This window comes from Euwallacea similis, chromosome 12 (genome assembly GCF_039881205.1).
Source record: "Euwallacea similis isolate ESF13 chromosome 12, ESF131.1, whole genome shotgun sequence".
NCBI lineage: Eukaryota > Metazoa > Arthropoda > Insecta > Coleoptera > Curculionidae > Euwallacea > Euwallacea similis.
The window spans coordinates 4,297,506-4,323,095 of NC_089620.1; the positions used below are offsets into that span (position 1 = coordinate 4,297,506).

The window sequence follows — 25,590 nt, forward strand, 5'->3', positions numbered from 1 at the left end:
TTTTTTATAGTCCTTGTCTTTAATGAGGTCAAATGGAGTTTCATTGCCATAATTTTTAGCATTGATATTTGCTTCCTTTTTCTCTACCAAGTACCTAACGACATCAACGCGATTACTTTCAGCAGCATAATGTAGGGGTGTCCAATTATCCTTTCCTGGGTCATTAACACTTAATCTTTTTTCATCCAGAAAGAACTTTACGATATTTTCATGTCCATTCCTTGCAGCAATGTGTAAAGGCTTATTATTATCAGAATTTCTAGAATTAATGTCTGCATTTTTATCTACTAAAAACCTTACAAATTCCAAATCATCTACTGTTCTATTAGAAGCATAATGTAAGGCTGTCCAACCATTCTGATTTTTATAATCAATTTCTCCTTTTTTAAGACATTCCTGAATTTTTTTACTACTTCCTTCCTTTGCAGCATCAAGCAATGCTTTATTTTGTCGTAACTTTTCCTTTTCTGATTCTTTACTTTTTAAAAAGTCCGTAATAGTTTGATATCCTTTTCCCTCAGCAAGCTGTAATGATGTTTTACCATCAGGATTTTTTTTGCTAATATCTGCTCCATTTTCTACGAGAAATACCACAACTGAGTACTTACCTTCTTCAGAAGCGTAATGCAATGGTGTCCAAGCACCATTAGCTAGAGCATCAATCGTTGCGTTTTTTCCTACTAAAAACTTTACCATCTCAAGTTCACCTTTTTTAGCGGCATAGTGAAGTGGCGTCACGTAATCTTTTCCTGGATCATTAACATCCATTTTTTTCTCATTAATAAAAAACTCTACGATTTTTGTATGTCCATTATCTGCAGCAATATGTATAGGCTTCTGCTGAGCATTGGTTTTACCATCGATAAGGTTTATATCTGTTAAATTTGCTAAAAATTCTGTAGCGTTTAAGTTGCCATACTGAGCAGCATAGTGTAGCAAATTCCACCCATCTACGTCAGAATGCCCAGCAATAGTCACATTATCGTTTATAAGTTCTACAACTTTTCTGTTATTATTATTTCTTATAGCTTGTTTTATATTTTCAAACTGCTCTGATGGCATCTAACCCTCTCTAAAATTGACAAAATCCTCACCAAAAAGCTCTTTGCATTAATAGGTTATGTATAAATATTTTACAGCGCAATATTTATTTTAAAAATGCAAGTTTTGGATTAAAGGAAAACAGAAAAGACCGGAAAGTAGAGTAAACTCAATAATTACAAAATAGAATACAGCCTTCTGGAATAAAGTAATTTCCTGCGCGAAACAGCGCTATCCATGTTAAAGAAAATAAAATTGCTGTCTTTCTATAGTTAAAGTACAAATAGCTGATTAGGTGGCTTAAGGAAAGAATGCTGAAATAATACCTTAACTTCTCTACTCTGAGGTTGATGTGCATTTAACATCCCCTTTGAAGCCTGTGTTAGCAAGAGCTTTAATCACTAAATGAACAATATCGCGCAATGCTTCATCCTTAATTTTTCTATATTCTCTTACTAATCGGGATATTTCTTCGCTGCCCACATCGCTACGAAAGGCCTTATCATGCAAATCTTCAGAAGCTTTGGTAAAAAAATATGACATATCAACGGACAGTGCTTCTGCCAATTTATATAATCTATCCACTATAAGCCTAACCTCTCCAGTTTCATATCCTTGTATATGCTGAAACGAAATTCCAAGCTTTTTTCCCAAGTCTCTTTGACTAAAACCACACATTAGCCTTCTTTTCCTTATTCTTTCACCTATTTGCTTATCGATAGGATGTTGTATGGTCATTTTACGTATCAGATCTATGTATTATCACTTTGAGAAAAAGATTTTACTAATATATAAACTACGCTACGTAACCTTTTACTCTTGATTTCGTTATATCCTTTGACTAATTTTAGTATTTCTTCATCGTAACTTTCATGTGAGTCGGCGTGCATATCAGTAAAAAAATCAGCAACATCGATCGATAGGGCTTTTGCTAAGTCATACAGTCTACTGGCTAAAATGTAATTTGAACCATTCTCGTACCTTTGTATCTGTCTATATGAAACACCTATTCTCTTTCCCAATTCGGTCTGTGTCAAAGCACGATCTAGCCTTAATTGCTTTATCTTTTTACCTAATTGCACTTTCCACTCTTTACTCACATCTACAACATTCTTAGCAAGGGAAAAAAATCTAAGATCTTAATTGCTTTAATAAGCTCTTTCTTTCAGTCATTAGATCATATGGCCTTGTATATCTTTTCTCAATTTCCCTCATCTCTTTTTCTCGTTCTGCAATGCTATTTCGTATTACTTCAGCCGAATATCTGCTCTTGCCACTTGCAAACTCTGATCTTAATCTCCTGACCTTATATTCGAGCTCAGCAAATCTTTCATGCTGCTCAAGGAGTTCTATCATGTGACTAATTTCAGAATTTAGCTTTTTTTCCTCAACATCTCTCACAATAAAAGAAAGCAGAAGTTTATCTATTTGGTAATCAATATTTGGTTGAGCAGCAAATAGATCCATCATGGCTTTTACGTCAGTGGGATTTGCAACTAATAAGCTAAAATTACTACATAAAAAACTATAGAACTTTATCGTCTTCTCAAGATAATTTTTCATATCTTGTGATAATTGCAATTCTTTGTGAATTCCTGACAGCAATATTTTTAATTCTTCCAAGTATTCTACATCAAAATTACCTACTTCTGTAGGTAAAAGGATCATTAGCAGCTTTTTTACAAGCTCAACATCATTTGATTTTACTGCATTATAAAGAGCTTTATCCTTATCTTCTTTTAAATCATAAAGCTCTGACGAGTTATCTATGCTGAATAGATATTCAGTATTTCCTTGAGGAGAGTAGATTAAAATGTCCACTTCTCTTAGCGGGTGGTCATTATTAAACTTTTCTAGTAACTGCTTATAGGTGGTTTCCTCTATTGCTACAGCAGCTTTACTGATCTTTTTCAGTTCAGAAATATTATCTCTTGAATTTTCAAGTATGTCTTTAGTCTTGTCTAGCAGCTGCTCATATAGAATTATTTTTTCTTCATTATCAAGTAGCTGACAATGCTTCTTCAACTTTTCAGTGGAGTAAGACAAGAGATCCATTTCTTTCAGTTTTACAATCACAATACCCAACTTTGATTGAAATTGAAATAATTTTTACAAGATGTGTTTTTCTAGTGTAAATGCCCGTAAAACTTGTTATTATAACATACAGTAAATCAATAAGTCATATAATATTAACAATTAAATAATATTTATCACGATATGATCGAATAGTAATGAAATTAAGTGAGGGTTACAATGAAAAAAATAAATGGTAAAAAATTGTCTAGTAAAATGTTAAAAGCGGTAGAGCGAATAGCAAAAGAAGGGTTATTACCTAATTTTATAAAAGCTGCTCCAACAGCGAATAAAAAGATTAGTAAATTACCTGTCTTAACATATCCTGAGGAGCTCAATCCATTTCGATCAGCTTTATGCAAGATAAGGCTAAGTGAATATGAAAATGTGAAATTAAATGAATTCTTGGAAAAAGCTATTGCAGCTGAAAATCTAGACAAATTAAGTAAAATCGTCGATGAAGCTTTGGATTTAGGAATAAGAGTAAACGCTCGCAACGAAGATGGCTTTAGCTTCGCTAACGTTACAATGTTTAAGATGTATCGTGATGAATTCAAAGAAAATAAACAAGAAGATATAATCAGAAAGTTAGCCTTACATGGAGCAGATTTTAATGTACAAGTTGATAAGAAAATAGCTGAAAAAGTGCAAAAAGAAATTGAGCCACAAATATATAGTAGGCTCAAGAAACTTAGGGAAGTTGGAGAAGACGCTACTATAGAAGGAACTGTTGAAGATGTAGAAATTGATAATAAGACCTTCTATATTGAATTTTCACATAGCTGCATAGTTGATGTTGCCAAAGTTGTAGAAGGTGCAAAAAATTTGGGCTTAAGTAAAGGAGACTTAAACCTTGGCGGTAATATCATAAAAATAGGTAATGGTGAAGTTGAGGTCAAAACCGGGAAAGACGGTAAAAGAAATTACGTAGATATATCCGATAACAGCGCTTTTGCAGTCACATTTTATACCAGCCTAGGAGAGCTAAATTTAATGGTATATCATGACACAGCAGACTATCATCAAGTACAAATTGAGGTAGAAGATGAAGAAATGTGGAATGAATTGCAAAAAATAGGAGAAATCATAGGACAGGGGTGTTTATTTGGTGGAATGTCTGTTAAAGAAGCAGTAGAAAGAGGCAGTTTTACTAGGTGTGGAAGGTGGGGTGACCAAAATTCTAAAAGTAGTGAGACTTTTTCTTGGGTAAATAAATTAAAAGACAACAAAACAACATCCGTAGGACGATCTTGATCGGAGGCTATGTTTTTACATAGCCTTAGCTATTGCGAAGTAAAGTAGTTTTTAAAATTCAATCAAGTTTACCATAAATAATTTACTTTAACCAATAATTTTCTTGTAAAGGTGAGTCGGAGATACATTTGGGCATTATTACTTGTTGGCAAGCGCTTTTATTACTGAATGAACTATGTTACACAATGTTTCATCTTTAATTTTTCTATATTCTCTTACTAATCTTGATATTTCTTCGCTGCCCACATCGCTACGGAAGGCCTTATCATGCAAGTCTTCAGAGGCTTTGGTAAAAAAATATGACATATCAACAGACAAAGCTTCTGCCAAATTATACAATCTATCAACTACAAGCCTTACCTCTCCAGTTTCATATCCTTGTATATGCTGAAATGAAATTCCAAGCTTTTTTCCTAAGTCTCTTTGGCTAAAACCACACATTAGCCTTCTTTTCCTTATTCTTTCACCTATTTGCTTATCGATAGGATGTTGTATGGTCATTTTACGTATCAGACAATATTACCTATGTATTATCACTTTGAGAAAAAGATTTTACCAATATATAAACTACACTACGTAACCTTTTGCTCTTAATTTCGTTATATCCTTTGACTAGTTTTAGTATTTCTTCATCGTAACTTTCATGTGAGTCGGCGTGCATATCAGTAAAAAAATCAGCAACATTAATCGATAGGGCTTTTGCTAAGTCATACAGTCTACTGGCTAAAATGCAATTTGAACCATTTTCGTACCTTTGTATCTGTCTATATGAAACACCTATTCTTTTTCCTAATTCAGTTTGTGTCAAACCACAGTATAACCTAAGTTCCTTTATTTTTTTGCCTAATTCCACCTTTCATTACTAATTTTAGCTGTTCAAGCTTATATTGAATTTTTTAATTTATGAAGTAGAAAAAAAGAAGGAAAGTTAGAGAACTTTCCTTCTGGTTTACAGATTACAATAAACCACTGTCATAAAAACTAAAGTGGCTCTTTTGTGTTACGATTATATGATCTATCAATTTCATTCCTACATTTTCACAGGTTGCAGCTAATGTAAGTGTGTTATCTTCATCCTCTTTAGATGGCTCTATATCTCCACTTGGATGATTATGTGAAATTGCAACAGATGATGCGTCAATCAGTAATCCCTGTTTTATTATTTCCCTCACATACAGAGGTACTCTGTCTATAGTTCCACAGTCTTGAATATACTCATATATTAAATGACCACTTCGATCTAAGTATACCACTCGTAAGCTTTCCTTTCTTGACTGTCCTATTGCTGCTTTAAAGTATTTTAGTAGCTCTTCTCTATTATCAAGAATCGACAGCTTTTTTAACTTACCTTTTAATATCCTATCGAAAATCTCTTTCAGGCAGAAGATATTTGCTATTGCTCCATCGTTCATTCCTGTAACATTTTTTAGCTCGTGAAGATCAGCATTAATTACCCTTCCTAAACTACTAAAGAGCTCCATTAGCTTTTTGGCAACTTCTCTTCCTTCTGTGTATGCAGATAGATTACGTTCCAGTAGCTCATGGTCAAGCAAAGACCTACCTCTGCTTGATAGAATACGAGTTTCCAACTTCTCTTTTCTCTCACTATTATTCATAAAAACCTCCAAGATCAACATTATATACAAATTCAACGCCAGCTTTCTGACGCAGTAGTTCTCGAGGAATAACCCTTTTGAACTCTAAATTTGCAATGTTGTCCTTGTTGCTTGGGCACTGGGATGACACCATTTGTTGTGTTTAACAAAGTTCATACTTAGCTTTATGTTAGCCACAAACATTAAGAAATTTACCAAATAAAAAAAAAGGCAAAAGAAGCCCTGGGGTTATTATCCGCTTTAAAATATTGGCGTTTTTTATGTTTTAAACGCTTGACAAGCGAAATTCAGCTGCTTTTAATTGCAACTAACTTACGCTGCAAATGTTTAAGAAATTTACTAAGCAGAAAAAAAGACAAAGAACCCCCGAGTTAGCTAGTCTTTTACTATCTCTGTCGAGTATTGGCATTTTTTGATGTCTTGTAACGCTTTATAAGCGCGTTCAGCTTATTTAGATAAAAATCTAGATGTAGATGAAGTCTTGTAAAGACATACAGTATCTATATACTGCAAAAAATTGAACATAAGACGCCGATACATTAAGTAATCCTTACCTTTTAATCTGCAGATTGGCGAAAGCAAATACAATAGCTTCACTATCATGATAAGTGGGCTGGCGAAGGGTGTCAAGTAAGTTTTTTCGTTTCTATTCCCAATAAAAGTTTGTTATATGGTTATGCAAGAAGTCTAATGAATCGCGGTATGATGTTTTAGCTATAGATGCTGGTTTGTGTGATTTCAAGAGAAGTTTAGTAGATAAGTTGTGTTTTAAACCAGATTCGGTATTTTAAACTGAACATTTTCAGTAATACCACCTGGCATAACTGAAATTTTTACACTCAGGTTTACTTTTAGGTAGTCTATTAATTCATCAACTAATATGTCAGGAGCGGAAGCACCTGCGGTGATTCCTATCTTTTCTACGCCCTGAAACCAGCTTTTATTCACACAGCTGTAATTATCAATCAAGTAGGCTCTTTTTCCTCTAGCAGTGCACAGATCTAATAAGCGGTTTGAATTTGAGCTATTTTTACTTCCTACAACTAACACCATGTCTACAATTTCAGCTAGCTTTTTAACAGCATTTTGTCTATTTTGCGTTGCATAGCATATGTCCTTTAAATCTGGACCTGTTATGCTTGGAAACCTTAATTTTAGGGCAGCAATAATGTCACGGGTATCGTCGATGCTTAACGTAGTTTGTGTAACATAAGACAAATTATCTGGATCTTTAACCTTTAAATCATATACATCCTGCAAAGTTTGCACTAAAGTGATAGGATTGTTTACTCTTCCCCTAATTCCCTTAACTTCTGGATGGTTTTCATGCCCAATGAGAATTAATTCTTTACCACTGTTTTCATACCTTTTTGCTTCTTTATGCACTTTGCTGACTAAAGGACATGTTGCATCAATCACTTGAATACCCTTTCTTTTTGCCTCATCTTCTATATTTTTTGATACTCCGTGCGCGCTGAAGATCAGTATTCCTTCATTATCTTCAATTTCCTCGATACTGCTTACAAAAACCACTCCTTGTTTCTTAAAGTCCTCTACTATATATTTATTGTGAACAATTTCGTGTAGCACATAAACTTGGCACTCGTTTTTGTATTTTTCTAAAGTAATAGCTAATATGTCCACAGCTCTTTTTACCCCGGCACAAAAACCTCGTGGTTCAGCTAAGATGATTTCCATTTTTGTCAAATCAAGTAAATATGCAAGCATTACTTAAAAATAAGCTCCGCTCACTGTATTTTATAGTACCACTATTTATATTTTATATAATAATTATTTTTCGCATATTCTCTTTCACATTTGATCAACTTACTACTTCAGAAAATGTTAGAAAAGATAATATAGTACATAAACAACCCGATATTTTAGATAGAAATGGAGTGGTAATAGCAACAAATGTGCCCACAACATCACTATATATAGATGCAACCAAAGTAAAGAATCCGGAAAGTATAGCAGCACAACTGTGTTCTACTTTGCATGACCTCGAATACAAGAACTTATATAGAGTACTTACTTCAGAAAAGAAATTTGCTTGGATAAAGCGACACTTGACTCCAAAAGAATTACTAGCGATCAAAAACGCTGGTGTACCAGGAGTAAATTTTTATGACGACATAAAGCGTATATATCCTCACAGTAATTTATTTTCACACGTGCTTGGTTACACTGACATAGATGGCAACGGTATTGCAGGAGTTGAGGCATATATAAGTAAAAACAAACAACATTCTGTTATCCAAGTACCTGATATACAGTTGTATGAATGTTGCAACTTGAAAGCAATTCCTGCACAGCAATTCCCCACACAACAGATCCAGTGCGTGACACTGGGATCCAGATATAAAAATACTGACAAATTACGTGATGAACAACGGATTCCAGAAACATATGTCAAAAACAATGTTTGTGATGAAATTGCGCATAAAACTGGATTCCAGTGTCAGTGCACTGCAGACCAAGCTTCTGCACAATCTTCTGTCATCCGACAGGGATGGTCACGCTCTGCTGCTCAATATGTTCAACTATCCTTAGATACACGAGTGCAAAGCATAGTGCATGAAGAGCTAACTAAAGCTATAAGCAGATATCAGGCACTTGGCGGAGTAGGAATTGTTTTAAATGTGAGAAATAGTGAAGTCGTCTCGATGGTCAGTCTACCTGATTTTAATCCCAACCTACAGAATAAGGCAGAAGACGTACAAAAGTTTAATCGCGCCAGTCTTGGGGTGTATGAGATGGGGTCGGTATTAAAATTCTTTACAATAGCCGCAGCGCTTGATGCGAACGTTACAAAAACTAGCGATTTATATGACGTATCAACACCAATCACCATTGGAAAGTATAAAATTCAGGATTTTCACAAATCTAAAATTCCAAAAATTACTGTGCAAGATATATTTGTAAAATCATCCAACATTGGTGCAGCAAAAATTGCAGTCAAATTAGGTATTGAAAAACAGGTAGAATACTTTAAAGCTATGAAGCTATTTTCTCCTTTGAAAATAGAAATACCAGAAAAGTCCACACCGATAATCCCGGATAAATGGAGTGAAAACACTTTAATAACAGCATCTTATGGTTATGGCATAGCTGTAACTCCTATACATCTTGCACAAACTGCAGCAGCATTAATCAACAATGGGATATTTCATAACGCAACCTTGATGTTGAATAAAAGAAGTATAGGAGAGCAAATTATCTCAAGAAGAACCTCCAGGGAAATGAGAAAATTATTACGCGCAGCAGTAACAGATGGCACTGGCAGAAAAGCAAAAATAAAGGCATATTCAATAGGAGGAAAAACTGGATCGGCGGAGAAAGTTGTAGATGGTAAATATAGCAAAGATGCAAACATAGCATCATTTATAGGAGTGCTAACTATGCTTGACCCAAGATACATAGTGCTAATTGCTATTGATGAGCCTCAAGGGATGCACCATACCGGGGGAGTAATTGCTGCGCCTATAGTAAGAAACATTATAAATAGAGTAGCACCTATACTAAATGTTACACCTGAGATGTAAAATTATGATTGCTTTACTATAATTTCAAATTTATCATTACCAAAATCCTTATTAATATACCAAGAACCATCATCTTTAGTTACAAATTCAAGACCTTTAAGGTCTTTTTTTATTGTCTTTCCATTTTGACCATCAATAGCGATATTAATATCGAATGTAATAATGTCTAGATTTATCATAGCTTCTTTCCCGCTGCACGAATTTAGACTGAACTTGCCTAACATGACATCATTAAAACTCACTTCCCCTGTATAGACATCACACTGACCGTCCACACAACACGTAGTTTCAATATAGAAAAGATCTGACATACAAAATACCTTAAAAAAAAGAACTAAACATATATGGCCACTACACCACACCGCTAACAAGTAGTAAAGCGTCGATAAACCTAAGTTACTTTAGCTACGTACCCATAATACAGCTAGAAATGTAAAATTCAACAGTTAATTGTGTGATTAATAGAGAAGTCTTATTTAGTACACCTTATAGGAATGGCTGTTTAGTTTTTTTGTTAATCTTTTTTACCATGCTGTCAATCATATGCTTTATCCCTTGATATACAGAGTATGTACTTTCGTCGCTACGCATATAAGCAGAACAGGAAAATACATTATGTTCTTCGTCTTCTATTGATAACTCTGTATCGCATTTTATGTGCTCGCCGCCAAGCCTTTCTATCAACTGTTCTCTGTCATCTCCTATAGTTACCTTAACCTTACTTTCTTCTTTACCTATCTTGCTACTTAAAATTAAAACAATGATGGCTGGAGATATGCATATCGCTCCAATTGGCTTTTTTGTAACAAAAAATTCTGAAACTAATCTTTCAAATTCAGGCATTACTGTCACCATGTCTTTATTTTCAGCTAAGTCAGATAAATTTTTCGCAACCCCGTATCCACCAGGTACAACTAGCATGTCAAAATTTTCAGCTTTGGCTCCTTTTAAGTCATATATTTCGCCTCTTGCGATTCTTGCTGATTCTGCAAGCACATTCCTTTTTTCTTTTACTGCCTCTTTTGTTTTATGATTCATAACTTGTGTGATATTGATGTCAGGTGCAAAGCATTTAACATCCACTTCCTGTTGATCAAGCACAAGCAGACTTAAAACCGCTTCTCTTACCTCTGCACCGTCAAGGTGACCACACCCTGATAAAACCACAGCAGCTTTTAATTTTTTTTCACCCATAAAGTACCTTGATTTCATATAATCTAGATATTTTAATACAAATTCTATATTTGGAAAGGGGTATGTTATATCAATTATAATATAATTAATGATTAGTATGTATAATTAGGCATATTTATAATCAACGAAGCTGAATATGGAATCTAGCAATAGTATGTTTTTTGATACTGACTATCCAGAACTAAGAAAAGCTATTTCAGATATAATAGAAAGTATTGCACAATCCTCACAAGAGGGGAAAAAAGAGTTATTTACAACCCTATCAGAACAAGTTAAAGGGATGAACCTCAAAGATTTAGGTTTAGCGATTAATGACCAAGGCTTGCAAAAGGAGGTAAATAAAGAATTATTTATAAAACTCATTGAAGAAGCACTTAAAGGGTTAACTTCTGAAAACGTTGACTCAAAAATAATAGAAGAGGCGTTAAAATCTGTTAATCAGCAAGCAATAAGTAATGTTATAAATAATAATAAAGGTCCGCTGGACAATCTAGTCAATTATTTTAAATCAGCATCTGCAAATAAAAAAATTGGAATAGCTTCTACTGGAATAGTATTGGGAGTAGCATTTTCTCCGCTTATTGTGCTTGCTACATTAATAGCGCTTGTAGCTATTGGAGCGCGTTATGTAGGAATAGGTATAGGAAAGGCAGGAGAAAAAATAAAAGAAGGAGCGATTGAAGCAGGAAAAGCAGTGAAAAGTTCATATAAGGATTTAATAGATAAATTACCTGAGGTTCAAAAAAGAGAAAATAATTTTGAAAAGTTAATAAGCAATTTAATGGAAAAGAATCTTGAAGCTGATGAAAGAGAAAGAACAATGCTTAGTAATGAAATAAAAACAATAAAAATGCTTCAGAATCAAGGGCAACTAGCAGCCATAGGACAGTTAATAGGGGAAGATAAGGCTGGTCTTTTGAACAATCTTATGAGCAAGGGTACTAGTACTCATGAGGAAGATATGGAGAAACTTGTAGGTTTTATGAGCGAATTTCAACCTAAAATTATGGCAATTGGTAGTGACATAAAAGAGGTAGAACAAAAAGTTAATGAGAAAGCTCAGGAAATGAAGCCAAATTCTCACTTAGGTATTTCAAGTGCTGCACGAGTTAGTGAAGGAGGAATCACAGGACCGAGTTGATGCATTTTTTGACGCAAAAATTACTATCAGAAAGAGGGATTGCGCTACTCCTTTTTATCCACTTTCTTGGGCAAGGGAGTGTTAAATAAACTGTGTCAAACCGCATTTTTAATTCAACTCAATTTTCAATCTACCAGGAAAGAAAATATCAAGCTGAGAGATGGTTAACGCCCAGTCATGTACAGGCATAGTCCATTTTTCCTCTGCTTTCTTTATAGCACAATATACCTGTTTATACAAGGCATTTGTGCTGGTAAATGAACCCTTAGTTTTAGTGAATTTTCTGATCTGTCTATGCAACCCCTCAATTGGGTTGGTAGTATAAATTAGGCTTCTAACAGGGCCAGAATACTTGAAATAACCAGACAAATTTTCCCAATTGTTCTGCCACGATTTTACAACCAATGGATACTTTTCTCCCCATTTTTCTTCCAGCTCAAGTAAGTAATTCTCAGCAATTTCTCTACTTGTAGCACGATATATTTTTTTCAAATCATTCATGAAAACTTTTACATCTTTGCTCGATACATATTTTAGTAAATTCCTTATTTGATGCACGATACATAGCTGTACCTCTGCGTTAGGAAATACGCTGTTTATTGCTGTAGGAAAGCTTTTTAGACCATCAACACATGCAATTAGAACATCTTCTACCCCTCTTTCTTTGAGGTCATTTAGCACCCCTAACCAGAAGTTAACTCCTTCGCTTTCAGCTAAATAAAAGCCCAAAACTTCTTTTCTGCCATTCTGATCTATACCTAATATATTGTACATACATTTACTTACACAACGTCCATCTTCTTTCACTTTAAAGAACATTCCATCCATAAAAACTATTGGATAAATCGCTTGCAGCGGACGGTTGCGCCATTCATTGATTACTGGTAGCAGTTTATCAGTAATGCTGGATATCTCTGCTGCCGATATTTTGTGATCATAAATTTCCTCAACATGTGACGCTATATCTCTATAGCCCATACCACTGGCAAATGTGCTCAAAATCTTCGTTTCAAGCTCTGGTTTGTTTGCCTTTTTTTGACTATTTGGGGTTCAAAGCTTCCTTCTCTATCTCTTGGTGTTAATAGCTCAAATGAGCCTGCACTTGTACGTAAAGTTTTTGCATTCCTCCCATTTCTTCGGTTATTTTCTTCGCTTTCAGCCAATAAGTGGTTTTCTATTTCACCCTCTAGACTTGCCTCCAGCAACCTTTTTATAAACGGTGTTAACGCTCCGTCCCTTCCTGTCAGCGGCCTTCCTTCTCGTATAGACGACAGAATGTTTGTTTCTAATTCTTTATAATCTACCAAACCGGTAGTTCTGTTTACTACTTTCTGACTCATTGTCAAACCTCCATTTTTTTTATATCAATTTATTACTTTTTTTCGGTTTGACACACTTTTTTGAACATTCCCAGGAGTTTTATGGAATGTAGCATTATCCATAACTATGATTGTATCACGCTGTAATTGTGGAAGTAATCTTCGCTCTAACCATACATTAAATATATCTTTATTACACCCTCCTGTGAAGGTCATTGGTGCAATAAACTTCTCATCCACCTATTATACTCACTCTTTCCCGCTTTTTTCCTGGAACATCAGCATATATTTTTTCTCCTCTTGGAGCTCGTGCATATTCTCGGTATAGTCTATTATCAACTCCTGCTTCATCTATATATAAAATGCTACAGTGGTCTATTTTTGAGACTTTATCGATAAATTGCTGCCTATCTTCTTGATTGCGCTCTTGATAGAATGTGACTTTTTTTAAAGGTTATTTTTAGCTGTCTTAATCTATACCAAATTGCACTTATCCCAAAGCCAAGGTTTTGTTTCATTTCTGCTAGTGTGTGATCTGGGTGTTTTTTGACATATTCTTTGAGTATTTCTGGATCTATTTTTCGAATAAAACCAGTACTTTTTACCGCTTTGAGACCTTGGCCAGTAGCTTTCTTTTTTAGCCATCTATATAGTGTTGCTATCCCTATCTCAAAAACCTCTGCAACTTCAACCTTTGACTTTCCTTTTTCTACCAAAGACACTGCTTTTTCCCTTAAATCTACACTATATACCATTGCTTTCCCTACTTTAAAAAAACATATTATACCTTTATCATTCGCTTTTGAAAATACTATAGTTAGCGGAATGACGGTTTTTCAAATTGTCGGTAAATCTAAGTCAGTTTAGCTATAATTTCCTAAATTTGCTCACAATCTCTTGACTTGACACATATGTTTTTTTCCCAAATGTTACTATCTTCCTCCTTTTCCTTTCTCAATTTGTGCAACCATTTCCTTTACATTTGCATGCGTGAGAAGGGAATTTTTGCTGACATGAGATTTTTGATCAGATTTTGCTGTTACGTGTTTCGTTGCAGATCTTTTATTCTCTGTTAGAAATGAATGAGATTGTTTTTTCTTCACACCGATATCCGCTTGTGCTGCTGGAGTGGTTTTGCTTTCAGCAAGCTGTACATTAGCATTTCCTTTTGCTTGATTTTGCTCAAATTTTTCTTTTAATGCCTTTACTTTACTGCCCATCTCGCGATTAGCTCCTCCTTTCATAGTAGCTGCTGCTACTTTTGGTATCGCCTTACCAGCAGCTTTTTGTGCTGATTTCCTATTGTCTTGATTTTCAGATTTTAGTGGTACTCTTTCAGCTGATTTTTTAAGAATTACTCCTACTACTTTTGGCTCTGTGCTTACTTTTTGATTAGCACGGCTTAGATTTTTAGGCTTTGGCGGTACGGCAGGTTTATCTTTGATTACCACTTTCGATCCTTGTCTAACTTCTTGACCAGTAGTAAACATTTTTTTTGGCACTTGCGGTGGTTTTGGTGATACGAGGGATTGAGGTTGTTGTTTCTGCTTACGTTCTCTTTTTGCTTCTATATGTTCTTTAGGAACTGTTGCATAAATTGGCTCTTCTTTGGGCGATTTTGAACTCTGCGAATTTTCTATTAAAATTTTACTCTTCTTCTCTTGATAATTTGATATGTCTTCATATTCAGACCCCTGATCTAATGAACTTTCATAGCCTGAATCCTCAGAAGGATTTTCCTTAGCATCAGGCATACTAAAACTATTAGCTCCTTTTAGTAAAGAAAATGTAGACTTTGCCTTGCTTTCTCCATCTGAGGATATTTCTGATTTAAAGCGTACCTTCCTCGAATCTGGAGCAGCCGGAGGTGCTGTTGTTGGTCGCTTTATTTGCCTCATGCGATTACCACCTAATTTTTCTTTCGGCTGTTCTTCTTTTCGCAGCTCAAAAGTACCTTCCTTTTGCTTTCTACCTTCCAAACTCACTTCGTGTGATCTATCTTTTCCTTGACTCTTTTCACTTTGTTCTAAATTTAAAGAATCTTTTAAAATATTATTTTTTCTGAAATCTTTTTCTAATTGTTCCAAGAGATCAATTTTTTTTAAAATTCTTGTATACTTAGCTGCTGTTTCTAAAGTGAAACTTGACAACTCATCATTTACAAAATTACTTATACTACTGTTCTTGGTTGGAAAATTTTTTCCCAAAATTCTATTCATTAATGTTTTAAAAAGACCTAATGGTTGTTCTACATAATTGTTCAAGTCAGTATATATAACAAACTCAGCTATACCTTTTGCCTCACCTGTAAAACCTTCTAATGCATGAGATAAATCCCTTAACGTTTTGTTATATTGTTTCTCTGCATTTCCTAGCTTTACAGCTTTGATCAGAGAATCGAGATTTTTTTTATAGTTCTCACTTTTAAATGGATTATTCATACTAATTACAGCTCATTATTTATTAAAATATAGATCTAAAATATTAAGATCTAGTAAATGTTACTTTTGTAATTCATGTAGAACTATAGCTATAATAAGTAAGATTTCCCTACGTCATACCGCCGCGGTATCTCCAGATCCCGCTAACAACTTACTATTACCCACAAATATGAGGTTCGTGAGCAAGTCGCCATCCTTCTGCTAAATCAAAGAGACGTTTATATCCTTTCCAAAGAACATAAGGTCCTGGTTCTGGGTCATTTTTTCTTGCTAAATGGCCTCCAAGTTCATGAAACAGCTTCTTTTATGTTGGGAACTACACTTGGACATGGTTTTCTGTGTATTTTAACGTATAAAACTTTCCATTCTTCTTCAGCTAATAAGGTAGTACATGGTAATGTTGGGTTAGCTCTTGCAATTGATGTAATAAAGAAGATCCTCCAAGCAATAATACTCACAACTGTTAGATATCTCATTAGTCTTTCTGCTATTCCAAGCCTACATTCTTCAACTTTGAGATCGGATTTAAAATTTTATGTAATATCTCTATTTTCCATCTAAGGCAATACCAACTAATTTTTTCAACAGCTTCATCGAAAGTATTAACTGAAAGATTCGTTAATAGCATCCATTCTAGCGGTTTTTTTTTAAGGGAAGGGGAGTTTTCTCAACAACATAAACTGCATAAAGTGGTAATTTAGGTAGTTCTTCCGTCTTATGCCTAATATTATTCTTAGATGGATTCATCATAAACTTTCCAAATCTAACTTCCAAACGTGCTGTTCTTTTTGGCTTATTATCTTTTACAGGAACTTCAACTTCTACCGTACCTGCACAATGAGAGGATTTAATAAATGCCCATAACTTCTGCTCACCTTTTTCAGGATATCGAGATTTTCTATTTACTGCTCTATCTCTGCATGCTCTAACTAGCACTGCCGAATTAAGATTATGTGCAAGCTCAAAAAAGTCATATATATCTGCTTCTCTATCGCATACAGTTATAGTCTCAGTTTGAGTTGGATCAATAATATTATTTGTTTTTCTTAAAGTTTCCAACCACTTTACGCTTTCTTTATCTTCAATGCGATCGCTCTTTTTTTTAAGGTTCTCAGTTTCTTCAGGTCTTGAATAAACTTTTTGATCTAGTATCCCTAGTACCAAACCTTCTATACTAACGGCAAGAGCTGTATGCATTATAATACCTTTTGCAGTATCATAACTGGACAAATTTGCTAATCCGCTTGTTTTTTTATGGTTATTATATACAATGTAACTGGTATCTTGAATGACAAGAACCCTCTTGTGAGCTTTTGTTCTCTCAACCGTCTTATTAATATGTGTAGCTAAAATATCACTTTCTTTTATATTCTCATTTTGAAAAAAACGGTATGCTGCTTTTGCTTCTGACCAACTTCCGCATGCCTCATTAATTGAGCTTTCAGGTAAACTTATCAAACTATCAGCAATCTTTACTAATCGGTCAGTTAATCTTTTATCTCCAAGTACAGCATCTCCAAATTCATTTTTAGCCCATTCATTACTCTTGTTTGCCATTTTTATACCCTCAATATTTGCAAACTTTAATATTGTAATACTTTATTTATAAGTACATTTATATTTGTGGGTAATAGTAAGGAATGACACCGTCTTGGATGGAAACCAGTGTCAGCTACTTTCATGACACCATCATAAGGTGAAACTGGATCCCAGTGTTTGGGCACTGGGATGACAAGAAGAGAGCACTGGAATGACAGGAGAAGGGGGGCTACTACCGTCATAAAGGAACCAGTGTCAGCTACTCGGATGATACCTCTTTCTACTTAATTTGGGTTATGCAAGAAGCCTATTCGCGGTATCTCAGCATAGATTCCGCTAACGAGTAGCGAAATGATGGTTTTTCAAATCGTCGGTAAGCCTAAGTCAGTTTAGCTATATGCTTTTAATTCCCCCAAAAGGAGAATTAAATATGTGAAGTCCTAGTTGATATGATTTAATGAATGGTTAGTTTAAATTACTAGTTTATTTAAGAGATTTTGATAATATTTAACCCACTCGCTTTTCTATTTTCCATATCGCGATGAGCTTGGATTATTTCATCAAATTTATATTTTTTATTGATCCGTACAGTTAAAAGTTTTTTTCTTATCATCTCGAAGATTTCCATTGTGGTAAGCACTAATGTGAATCTATCATGCTTATAATGGTATATTGAGGTTCCAGTTGCAAATAACGAACGTGAACTAAGTAAAGAAAAACTAATAGGAGCGTTACCTGATATCTGCCCATAGGAAACGTATATACCGAACCTGCCTAAAGATTCAAAAGAAAGCTTGCTTGTAGCGTAACCTATAGGGTCATACACTGCACCTACTCCTCTGTTTTGCGTAATCTCCATAATTTTAGAAACGAAGTCTTTATCATTGTAGTTTATTGCGTATGTGCAGCCACTTTGTAAAACTATCTTCATTTTTTCATCAGAGCTTACAGAACCTATCACTACACCTTTTTTATCCTTTGCCCATTGGCATATTGTTTGTCCTAAACCACCATTAGCCCCATGAACTAGCACGAAAGCACCAGGCCTAACTTTATAAGATTGATTAACTAAATAGTGAGCTGTCATACCTTTAAACAGCACTGCAGCAGCAACTTCATCAGATATGTCATCTGGAATTTTTATCAGATATTTCTGGTGTATAATGCGCTTTTCACAATATGCCCCTGGAGGAGCTGTGCAATATCCAACTCTGTCTCCAATTTTGAATCCATCACTGATTTTTTTACCAAGCTTTTCAATAACTCCCACTGCTTCCACTCCAAGCACTGATGGTAGATCTTTAACTTTGCGCATACCTTTTCTGTGCTCTAAATCATAACGATTTAAGCCAATAGTTGTGTGACGTACTAAAATTTCCTCGCCTTTTGACTCACCTATGCTCTTATCTACAAATTCTAATACTTCTGGTCCCCCAGTTTTTTTTATTTGTATAGCTCTAACCATGATGAATGTAAGATAAAAACTTTGATTATGTTATCTAACAATTAATATTTTGCAAAGTTATTGTTTTCACAATCAATAGACTTCTTGCGTTACCTCCTGTCATTCCAGTGTCAGCTACTTGGATGACACCCTATTGATTACTGAAATGACATGGTTTGCAAACATTCTGTTACTTAAGCTTAAAAAACGTGTATGATAGTGTTATTTCGCTCAAATCTTTTGTATTGTTATCAAGCATTATCTCAGGATCTATATAAAAAGATACGGGCATAGCTGCTTTCCGTTTTGGTAGCAACATTTGTTCTTCAAAACAAAAGCATGCAACTTTATTGAAATACTTACCTGCTTTAAAAGGCGTAACATTATACACCGCCATTCCAAATGAAGGCTGATCAGATAGATTTTTTGCGTAATAAAAAGCTAAACTTTGTTCTCCTATGTTTACGTCAACGTAGTTAGTTTCTGATTTAAATTCCCAAGGTAGATCGGACATTATATCAGAATTGAAGTGAACCCTGATTTTTTGGTCAGTTGCACTTATTGTTGCATTAGTTACTTTTCTTGTTGTGCCACCATACCCGGTAGCTTTACAGAAAATGCTATATAGTGGCACCGATGCATATGCAAGACATAGCATCAATACGACTAAAGATACTAAAAAGAAAACTATAGAATTCTTACTACCTTTCCTTAAAAAGGAAAACATCTAGTCCCTATTATTAAGTAACCTGAGCAAACTGAGAAATATATTGATAAAGTCTAGGTAAAGACTAGTTGCACCAAGTATTGCCAGCTTAGTAGTAGCAGCTTCTGAACCATCATTATACTTGTAATAAACATCCTTGATTCTCTGAGCGTCAGATGCAGTTTTTAAAGTAAACACTATCACTGATATGAATGATATTGCAAAATCAAGTGGACCACTTCCAAGGAACAAATTCACTACAGATGCTATAATTAATCCCCAGACTCCCATTCTCAAAAAAGAGCCCATACTTGTTAGATCTCTTTTTGTGATGTTGCCATACAAAGCCATAGAGCCGAACATGATTGATGTAATGAAAAATGCTCTTGCTATACTTTCTGCAGTATAAATTATGAAAATATAGGATGAAGACATTCCAATTAATACTGCAAACGCAAAAAATATGGTGAATGCAGACTGAACACTAAGATGTAGAATTTTAGGGTATACAAAAAACACTAGTACAAGTGGAGAAAATATTACTGTATACAACAGGACGGGATTAGAATGAATTACCTGAAAAAGACCAGAAAATACCGTTAGAAACGCAACAAGCCCTGTAACGCCCAAAGCTAAAGCCATATAATTATATACTTTAGTTAGGTAATTTCTGAGCCCAGCGCTATAATAAACGCCCTGAGAGCGGATATCCTGTTCATTTCTCATGTAAGACATAAATATAACTCCTTTTGTCCATTATTTAACACATTATAATATAAAACCACATTTTTATCAAGTATTTTTATTATAAACAGCTATGCGCTGGCATTTGTTTTAATATAAATAGAATATAGGCCTATTGCTGCTGCATTTGAAACATTTAAACTGTTAATTGCATTTGACATTGGTATTTTTAAAAGATAATCACAATTTTCTTTAACTAACCTCCGCATTCCTTTCTCTTCAGAACCAAAAATGATCACTCTTTTTTTCTCAAAGCTCTTTATTTCATCTATATTTTCTTTAGCATTGCAATCAAGCCCGTAACACCAGTAGCCGACCTTCTTCAAATACTGCATAGTTTTTACTATATTTGTAACGTATATTAGCGGAACAATATCTAAAGCTCCACTTGCTGCTTTTGCAATAGATGCATTTTCACTCGGTGAATGATTATGTGGTAAAACCAATGCGTCGACATTAAAACAAGCTGAAGTTCTTAAAATTGATCCAATATTGTGCGTGTCAGTGACTTGATCTAAAATGACTATAGTAGAGCTGTCGTTTGAGCTTTCAGCTACCTCTTCGATGCTTAAGTTATAAAGAATAGGGGCAACATTTAAAGCAATTCCTTGATGGTTAGCACCTTTAGATAAAACGTCATTAAGTATTTTGTTTTCTACTAATCGAACTTTAATGCCCTTACTATTTGCACATTGCCTAATTTCTTTTTCATGTTCTCTATAGAAATTTTCTGTTACTAACAGTTCTATACACCGCCTATTTTTATTCTTCAGTGCTGACATGCAGGTGTGCTTTCCATACAGCCAAAAATTCTCATTAGTTTTTGACGATTTCATCGTATTATTGAAAATCGGGTTTTTATAGAATAAGCAACATTTTACTATGTTTGGATATTGTTGTAAAATTATACAATTCGATTAATGCGTTTATGTCGGACGATGAGTTGGATTGGCAAAAAAATGTTAAGCCAATAGAATGTGGAAAAGTTACTTTGAAAGTTGATCATAAAGTAAATATAAAGTCTATGGTTGATAAAGGTACCTCCGACTTACAAGGGAATTTTCTTAATACCAATAATAGTAACTCATCATTTTGTCTTGACTACAACACAAAATCAAAGATTGATAGTGGTAAATATTTTATAAGCGATAAGCTCGATTTGCACGGCTATAATATAGAGGATGCTTACTGTAAATTGATAGATTTTATTATCAAAAATTATCGAGCAGGAAATAGATGTTTATTGGTAATTACGGGATACGGCAGTGCAACAAATAAAACAGACACTATAAAGAGTAACTTAAATAAATGGTTAAATGACACTAAAATCCAGCATATGGTTCTATACTACCAACAAGCTACGAAAAAACATGGTGGTAAAGGGGCTTTTTATGTTTTATTAAGAAGGAATAAAAACCTTGAGTCCTGATACTTAAAATTCCTTTTAAGCCTTAATTTTTCTTGTATAACCATACAGTGTTCGGCAGCGCGTGACGCAGTTATCTAAGTGGAGAAAGTCACCTCTCCCCACTCGACTTCAAAACCGGACTAGTGACTTTCACCACATCCGGCTTCTCTCTAACTTGGTGTTTGTCATACATACTTCTCCATGTAATTAACATTTCAAAGCTTGGTAAATTTGTTTTTATAGCTTAAATACAGCATTCTCTATATTACTAGAGAAGTCGTATTCATTCATACCTAACACTTAATGTTGGCTCATAACATATTAACCACTACTCACAACTTTACCTTCCAAATTACAGTGTCCACGTCAGCATATCCTAAACATTACTTTAGGCCTTGGCTTCTTAGACAATCCCTCATTATAGGTGCATACGGGTGGCTCCCTGCTTAAAGAATAAGAGCATCTATAATGTTACTCCGTTCCATGAAATTGTTTCATGTTAGACTTAGGTTCCAACTTTTTGCCGGGAGATGGGAAACATCTTAATCAGACCAGTCAAGTTCTAATTATCCACTTTCTCCGTACCTTTTGGTCTATGCGTTAACCAACCTTATTTCGCATATCGTTCGTTACGACAATTCAGGCATTGGTTCCTCTCGTAACCATATCTAACTCTGTTTGCAGGGATTCACTATAAGGTTTAGTGTTACCTGCTTTTATCTCATGCTTGCATCCTAGAGGTTGCCACTCTCTAAAATGTGAGACATACATTACCCCCGATGTCTAGGGAAGATGGAATTTTACCATCACAAAATCACGACTTTCGGGTCGCACTAGCTGTACGAACATTCATTTTTGAAGGTAAACTGCACAGCAAATGGTGTCATTCCAGTGCTTGACACTGGAATCCAGCCGGCTTTGTTGCATCGCTAGCTATGATGGATTAAAGATAAAAAAGGTGGAGAATATCAGTAGCTTATTATTCTGGTATTTATAACAAGAACGGTCAGTGAATACCTAAATTTGAGTAAAAGAAATTTCACTACCACTCACTAATCCGGCTAAAATTCAAGAATTTCAATGCTTTAGCTATTTTCAATAGAATTAAATTTATTAATATAAATAACAAGTTACTATTCTTAAATTTGATCAGATTGATTGCAAAAAAAACAAGATTTTCAATAAGTTGCTTATAATCCTAATTATAGTTAGCCTTTCATAAGTAGCGATGCAACAAAGCCATTCCAGCGTCACGCGCTGCCATGTGGTATACAAATTTCCTTCGAATTACAACGTACGTGCGCTCTATATGCACTTGATTGACAAATGCTCTCTTATCAAAATCTCAAGAATCTGCACTATATTTAATGCTGCGCCTTTGCGCAGGTTGTCAGCCACTATCCACATATTTAATCCGTGCTCAACAGTATTGTCTCTTCTAATACGCGATACATATACAGCATTCTCCTGTACAACATCAATTTGAGTTATGTATTCACTATCTTCACGCCTGTTGTACACTAAAACTCCACTATCTTCGGCTTCACTTAGCACTTCACGAGCTTGTTCTTCAGTGATATGTTGATCAAATTCCACATTTACTGCCATAGCGTGACCGATAAAGACGGGTACCCTTACACAAGTTGCAGTAACTTTTATATCTTCCTCTAAAATTTTTTTTGTCTCCTCTTGCATTTTCCATTCCTCTTCTGTAGAACCATTTTCCATGAATTCTCCTACATGGGGAATGCAATTGAATGCTATTTGCTTAGAGAATATCTTGGGTTTTTTAGCTTCGTTCATAAAGATTTTTTTTGTCTGGTCATAGAGCTCATCCATTGCTGCTTTGCCTGCACCAGAAGTTGATTGATAAGTTGAAGCAACGATTCTCTTTATTTTTGCTTTTTGGTGTAATAGATGTAGTACTAGCAGCATCTGTATTGTAGTACAGTTTGGATTGGATATTATGTTGTGGTTTTTATATTCCATAATTTTTTCTTTATTAATCTCTGGAATAATGAGTGGCACACCCTCTTTCATTCTAAAATGGGAACTGTTATCTATCACGATGCATCCAGCCTGTGTTGCAATTGGTACATACTCTTCAGAAACATGAGATCCAGCACAGAAAATGGCTACATTAGTTCCAACGAAGTCATAATCCTCAAGGCATAAAACTGTTAACTCTTTGTCACCAAAGCTCACCTTCTTCCCTTCTGATTTTTTCGATGCAAGTGCAATAACGCAATCTATCACCTCATCTTGAAATTCAGCAAGCGTGCTTAATACCTCACGCCCTACTCTTCCGGTTGCTCCAATAACAGCAATTTTGTATCCCATATAGATGAACCTCTAATTTTAAAGTTCTATTATATTTTTACTGACAAAATTTACAATTGTTTTAATATTTTTACCTTGCAATTAATTGTAATTTAGCTATTATTATGCAATATTAGTAATATTACATAATGAAATGAAAGATGAGTAAGGAATACGATGAAACTAAGGTTAAACCTGCAATGTCTACACCTCAAGGGCCTGAAGGAACCAATGGATCAAAGGCCCAAAGTGTTCTTTCGAATAAAAGAAAGCCTACAATAAATTTTGATGATAAAAAGTATGGTGTAAAAACCTCTAAAATAGACCAACAGTCTCTAAACAAAAGACAAGAATCTTCAAAGCTAAGAGATCTCTTAAGGTCAATACCAATAATAAGGAGATTTTTAGCAAGGATTTTCACACCTGAAAAAATAGAAATCATCAGTAACCCTATATATGACAACATGGAAGCATATAAAAAATCGCAGGAAGATTACCCTAGTAAGATAAAAGATGAAACTAGTATAGATGATGAACACACAAAAGAAGTAGATAGTAAACTTGAGAAGGGTAATGTTGAACAAGTGGACAACAAGAAAAGTCGTGGTTCATAAATATCAATCATTTAAAAATTATCTCTAGCTACAACATTGTATCTGTTCAGATGCATGGCTCATGTACAAATATTGAAACAAAAATTCCAGTGTTCCCTTTCTTGTCATGCCAGTGCTTGACACTGGGATCCAGATTGGGCACTAAGTTGGTAAACACGAAAGCGCTTTACAACGTTTTTGATGGAACTGCGCGAAAGAACTGGATGCCAGTGTCACGCACTGGCATGACACCCATTTCTTCCTATAGTTGTCTTTTCTCGTCTACCTTATTTTGCCACTCTGCTGAACAGATACATAACATTTGCTATACAGAAACTCTGCGATACCAAAATAAATAAAGAGGTACGCCACTTGCAGTGAATAAGCTTGCGATCAGCAAGGTATTCACAGAAGTTTCAAATATTACCCAGCAGCAAAAGGTTGTTGCTATACTGCCAATTAAAAATTTGTAACAACTCTTTTCTTGCACAATAACTTTGAGAAAAGCAAGACTGCATGCAAGGTAAACAAATAAAAATGAAACTACAGAAAAGTCGATAATTGATGTGATCTGCTTAGCAAAATTGTTGCTTGAAGTGAGGATTAGTAAAGTTGCAGTTCCAACTGAGCTAGTTGTTATGCCCCAGAAAGGAGAACCGTGCTTGTTTCTTTGAGCAAAAAACTGTGGCATCAGTTTATCTTTTGCAAGGCCAAGGGCCACTTGTCCACTAGCTAGTACCCAAGCGTTTAAAGTACCAACACAAAAAATGAACGCAGTTATAGAAATAATCAAGTGCCAATTGCCAGAGGCCATAATTTTTATTGCGTCAACATATGGTGCTCTTGAACTTGCTAAATCATTGCCATTTATTAATCCCATAATTGCAAGATTGTTGATAAAATACACAACAGCAACAGAGATTGTTCCAAGTACCACAGCTCTTGGTATTGTTCTAGCTGGATTATCAACTGACCCTGCAGGTGCTGTTGCCAATTCAACTCCAATAAAACCCCATAGAGTAATAAGTGTAGAACGGGCAAGAATCTGCGATGTTGAAAGATTTGATATTTCTTCACTTATGATGAAGTTATTTCTATCAAAAAAAAACAATGCTGCTATAGGTATTACAAGCAATACAGAAATTTTTATCACCGTCAATAAAAACTCAACACGTCCAGCAGTAGCTACTCCTCTAAAATTTATTAGTGTAAT

The 25,590-nt window shown here is 34.8% G+C and overlaps 5 protein-coding genes across 5 annotated transcripts; 1 reads left to right on the forward strand and 4 right to left on the reverse strand.

Moving 5' to 3' along the window:
* Positions 1–1,377: 1,377 nt before the first annotated feature.
* Positions 1,378–1,779, reverse strand: LOC136412421 (uncharacterized transcriptional regulator in ATPase CF(0) region-like). The gene has a single exon (XM_066395478.1). It carries the CDS (start codon positions 1,777–1,779, stop codon positions 1,378–1,380), a length of 402 nt encoding a protein of 133 aa, XP_066251575.1.
* A 5,923-nt stretch (positions 1,780–7,702) lies between these two features.
* On the forward strand, positions 7,703–9,529 carry LOC136412422 (probable peptidoglycan D,D-transpeptidase PenA). Its single transcript, XM_066395481.1, has one exon. The coding sequence runs from the start codon at positions 7,703–7,705 to the stop codon at positions 9,527–9,529; it is 1,827 nt and encodes a 608-aa protein (XP_066251578.1).
* Positions 9,530–10,015: 486 nt separating this feature from the next.
* LOC136412423 (glyoxalase ElbB-like) lies at positions 10,016–10,723 on the reverse strand. Its single transcript, XM_066395482.1, has one exon. The coding sequence runs from the start codon at positions 10,721–10,723 to the stop codon at positions 10,016–10,018; it is 708 nt and encodes a 235-aa protein (XP_066251579.1).
* An 8,611-nt stretch (positions 10,724–19,334) lies between these two features.
* Positions 19,335–20,893, reverse strand: LOC136412424 (23S rRNA (guanosine-2'-O-)-methyltransferase RlmB-like). Its single transcript, XM_066395483.1, has 3 exons — positions 20,259–20,893; positions 19,625–19,797; positions 19,335–19,579 (listed from the first exon to the last, which is right to left on the reverse strand). The coding sequence occupies exons 1-3, from the start codon at positions 20,891–20,893 to the stop codon at positions 19,335–19,337; spliced, it is 1,053 nt and encodes a 350-aa protein (XP_066251580.1).
* A 1,877-nt stretch (positions 20,894–22,770) lies between these two features.
* Positions 22,771–23,805, reverse strand: LOC136412425 (aspartate-semialdehyde dehydrogenase-like). Its single transcript, XM_066395484.1, has one exon. The coding sequence runs from the start codon at positions 23,803–23,805 to the stop codon at positions 22,771–22,773; it is 1,035 nt and encodes a 344-aa protein (XP_066251581.1).
* Between the last annotated feature and the right edge of the window lie 1,785 nt (positions 23,806–25,590).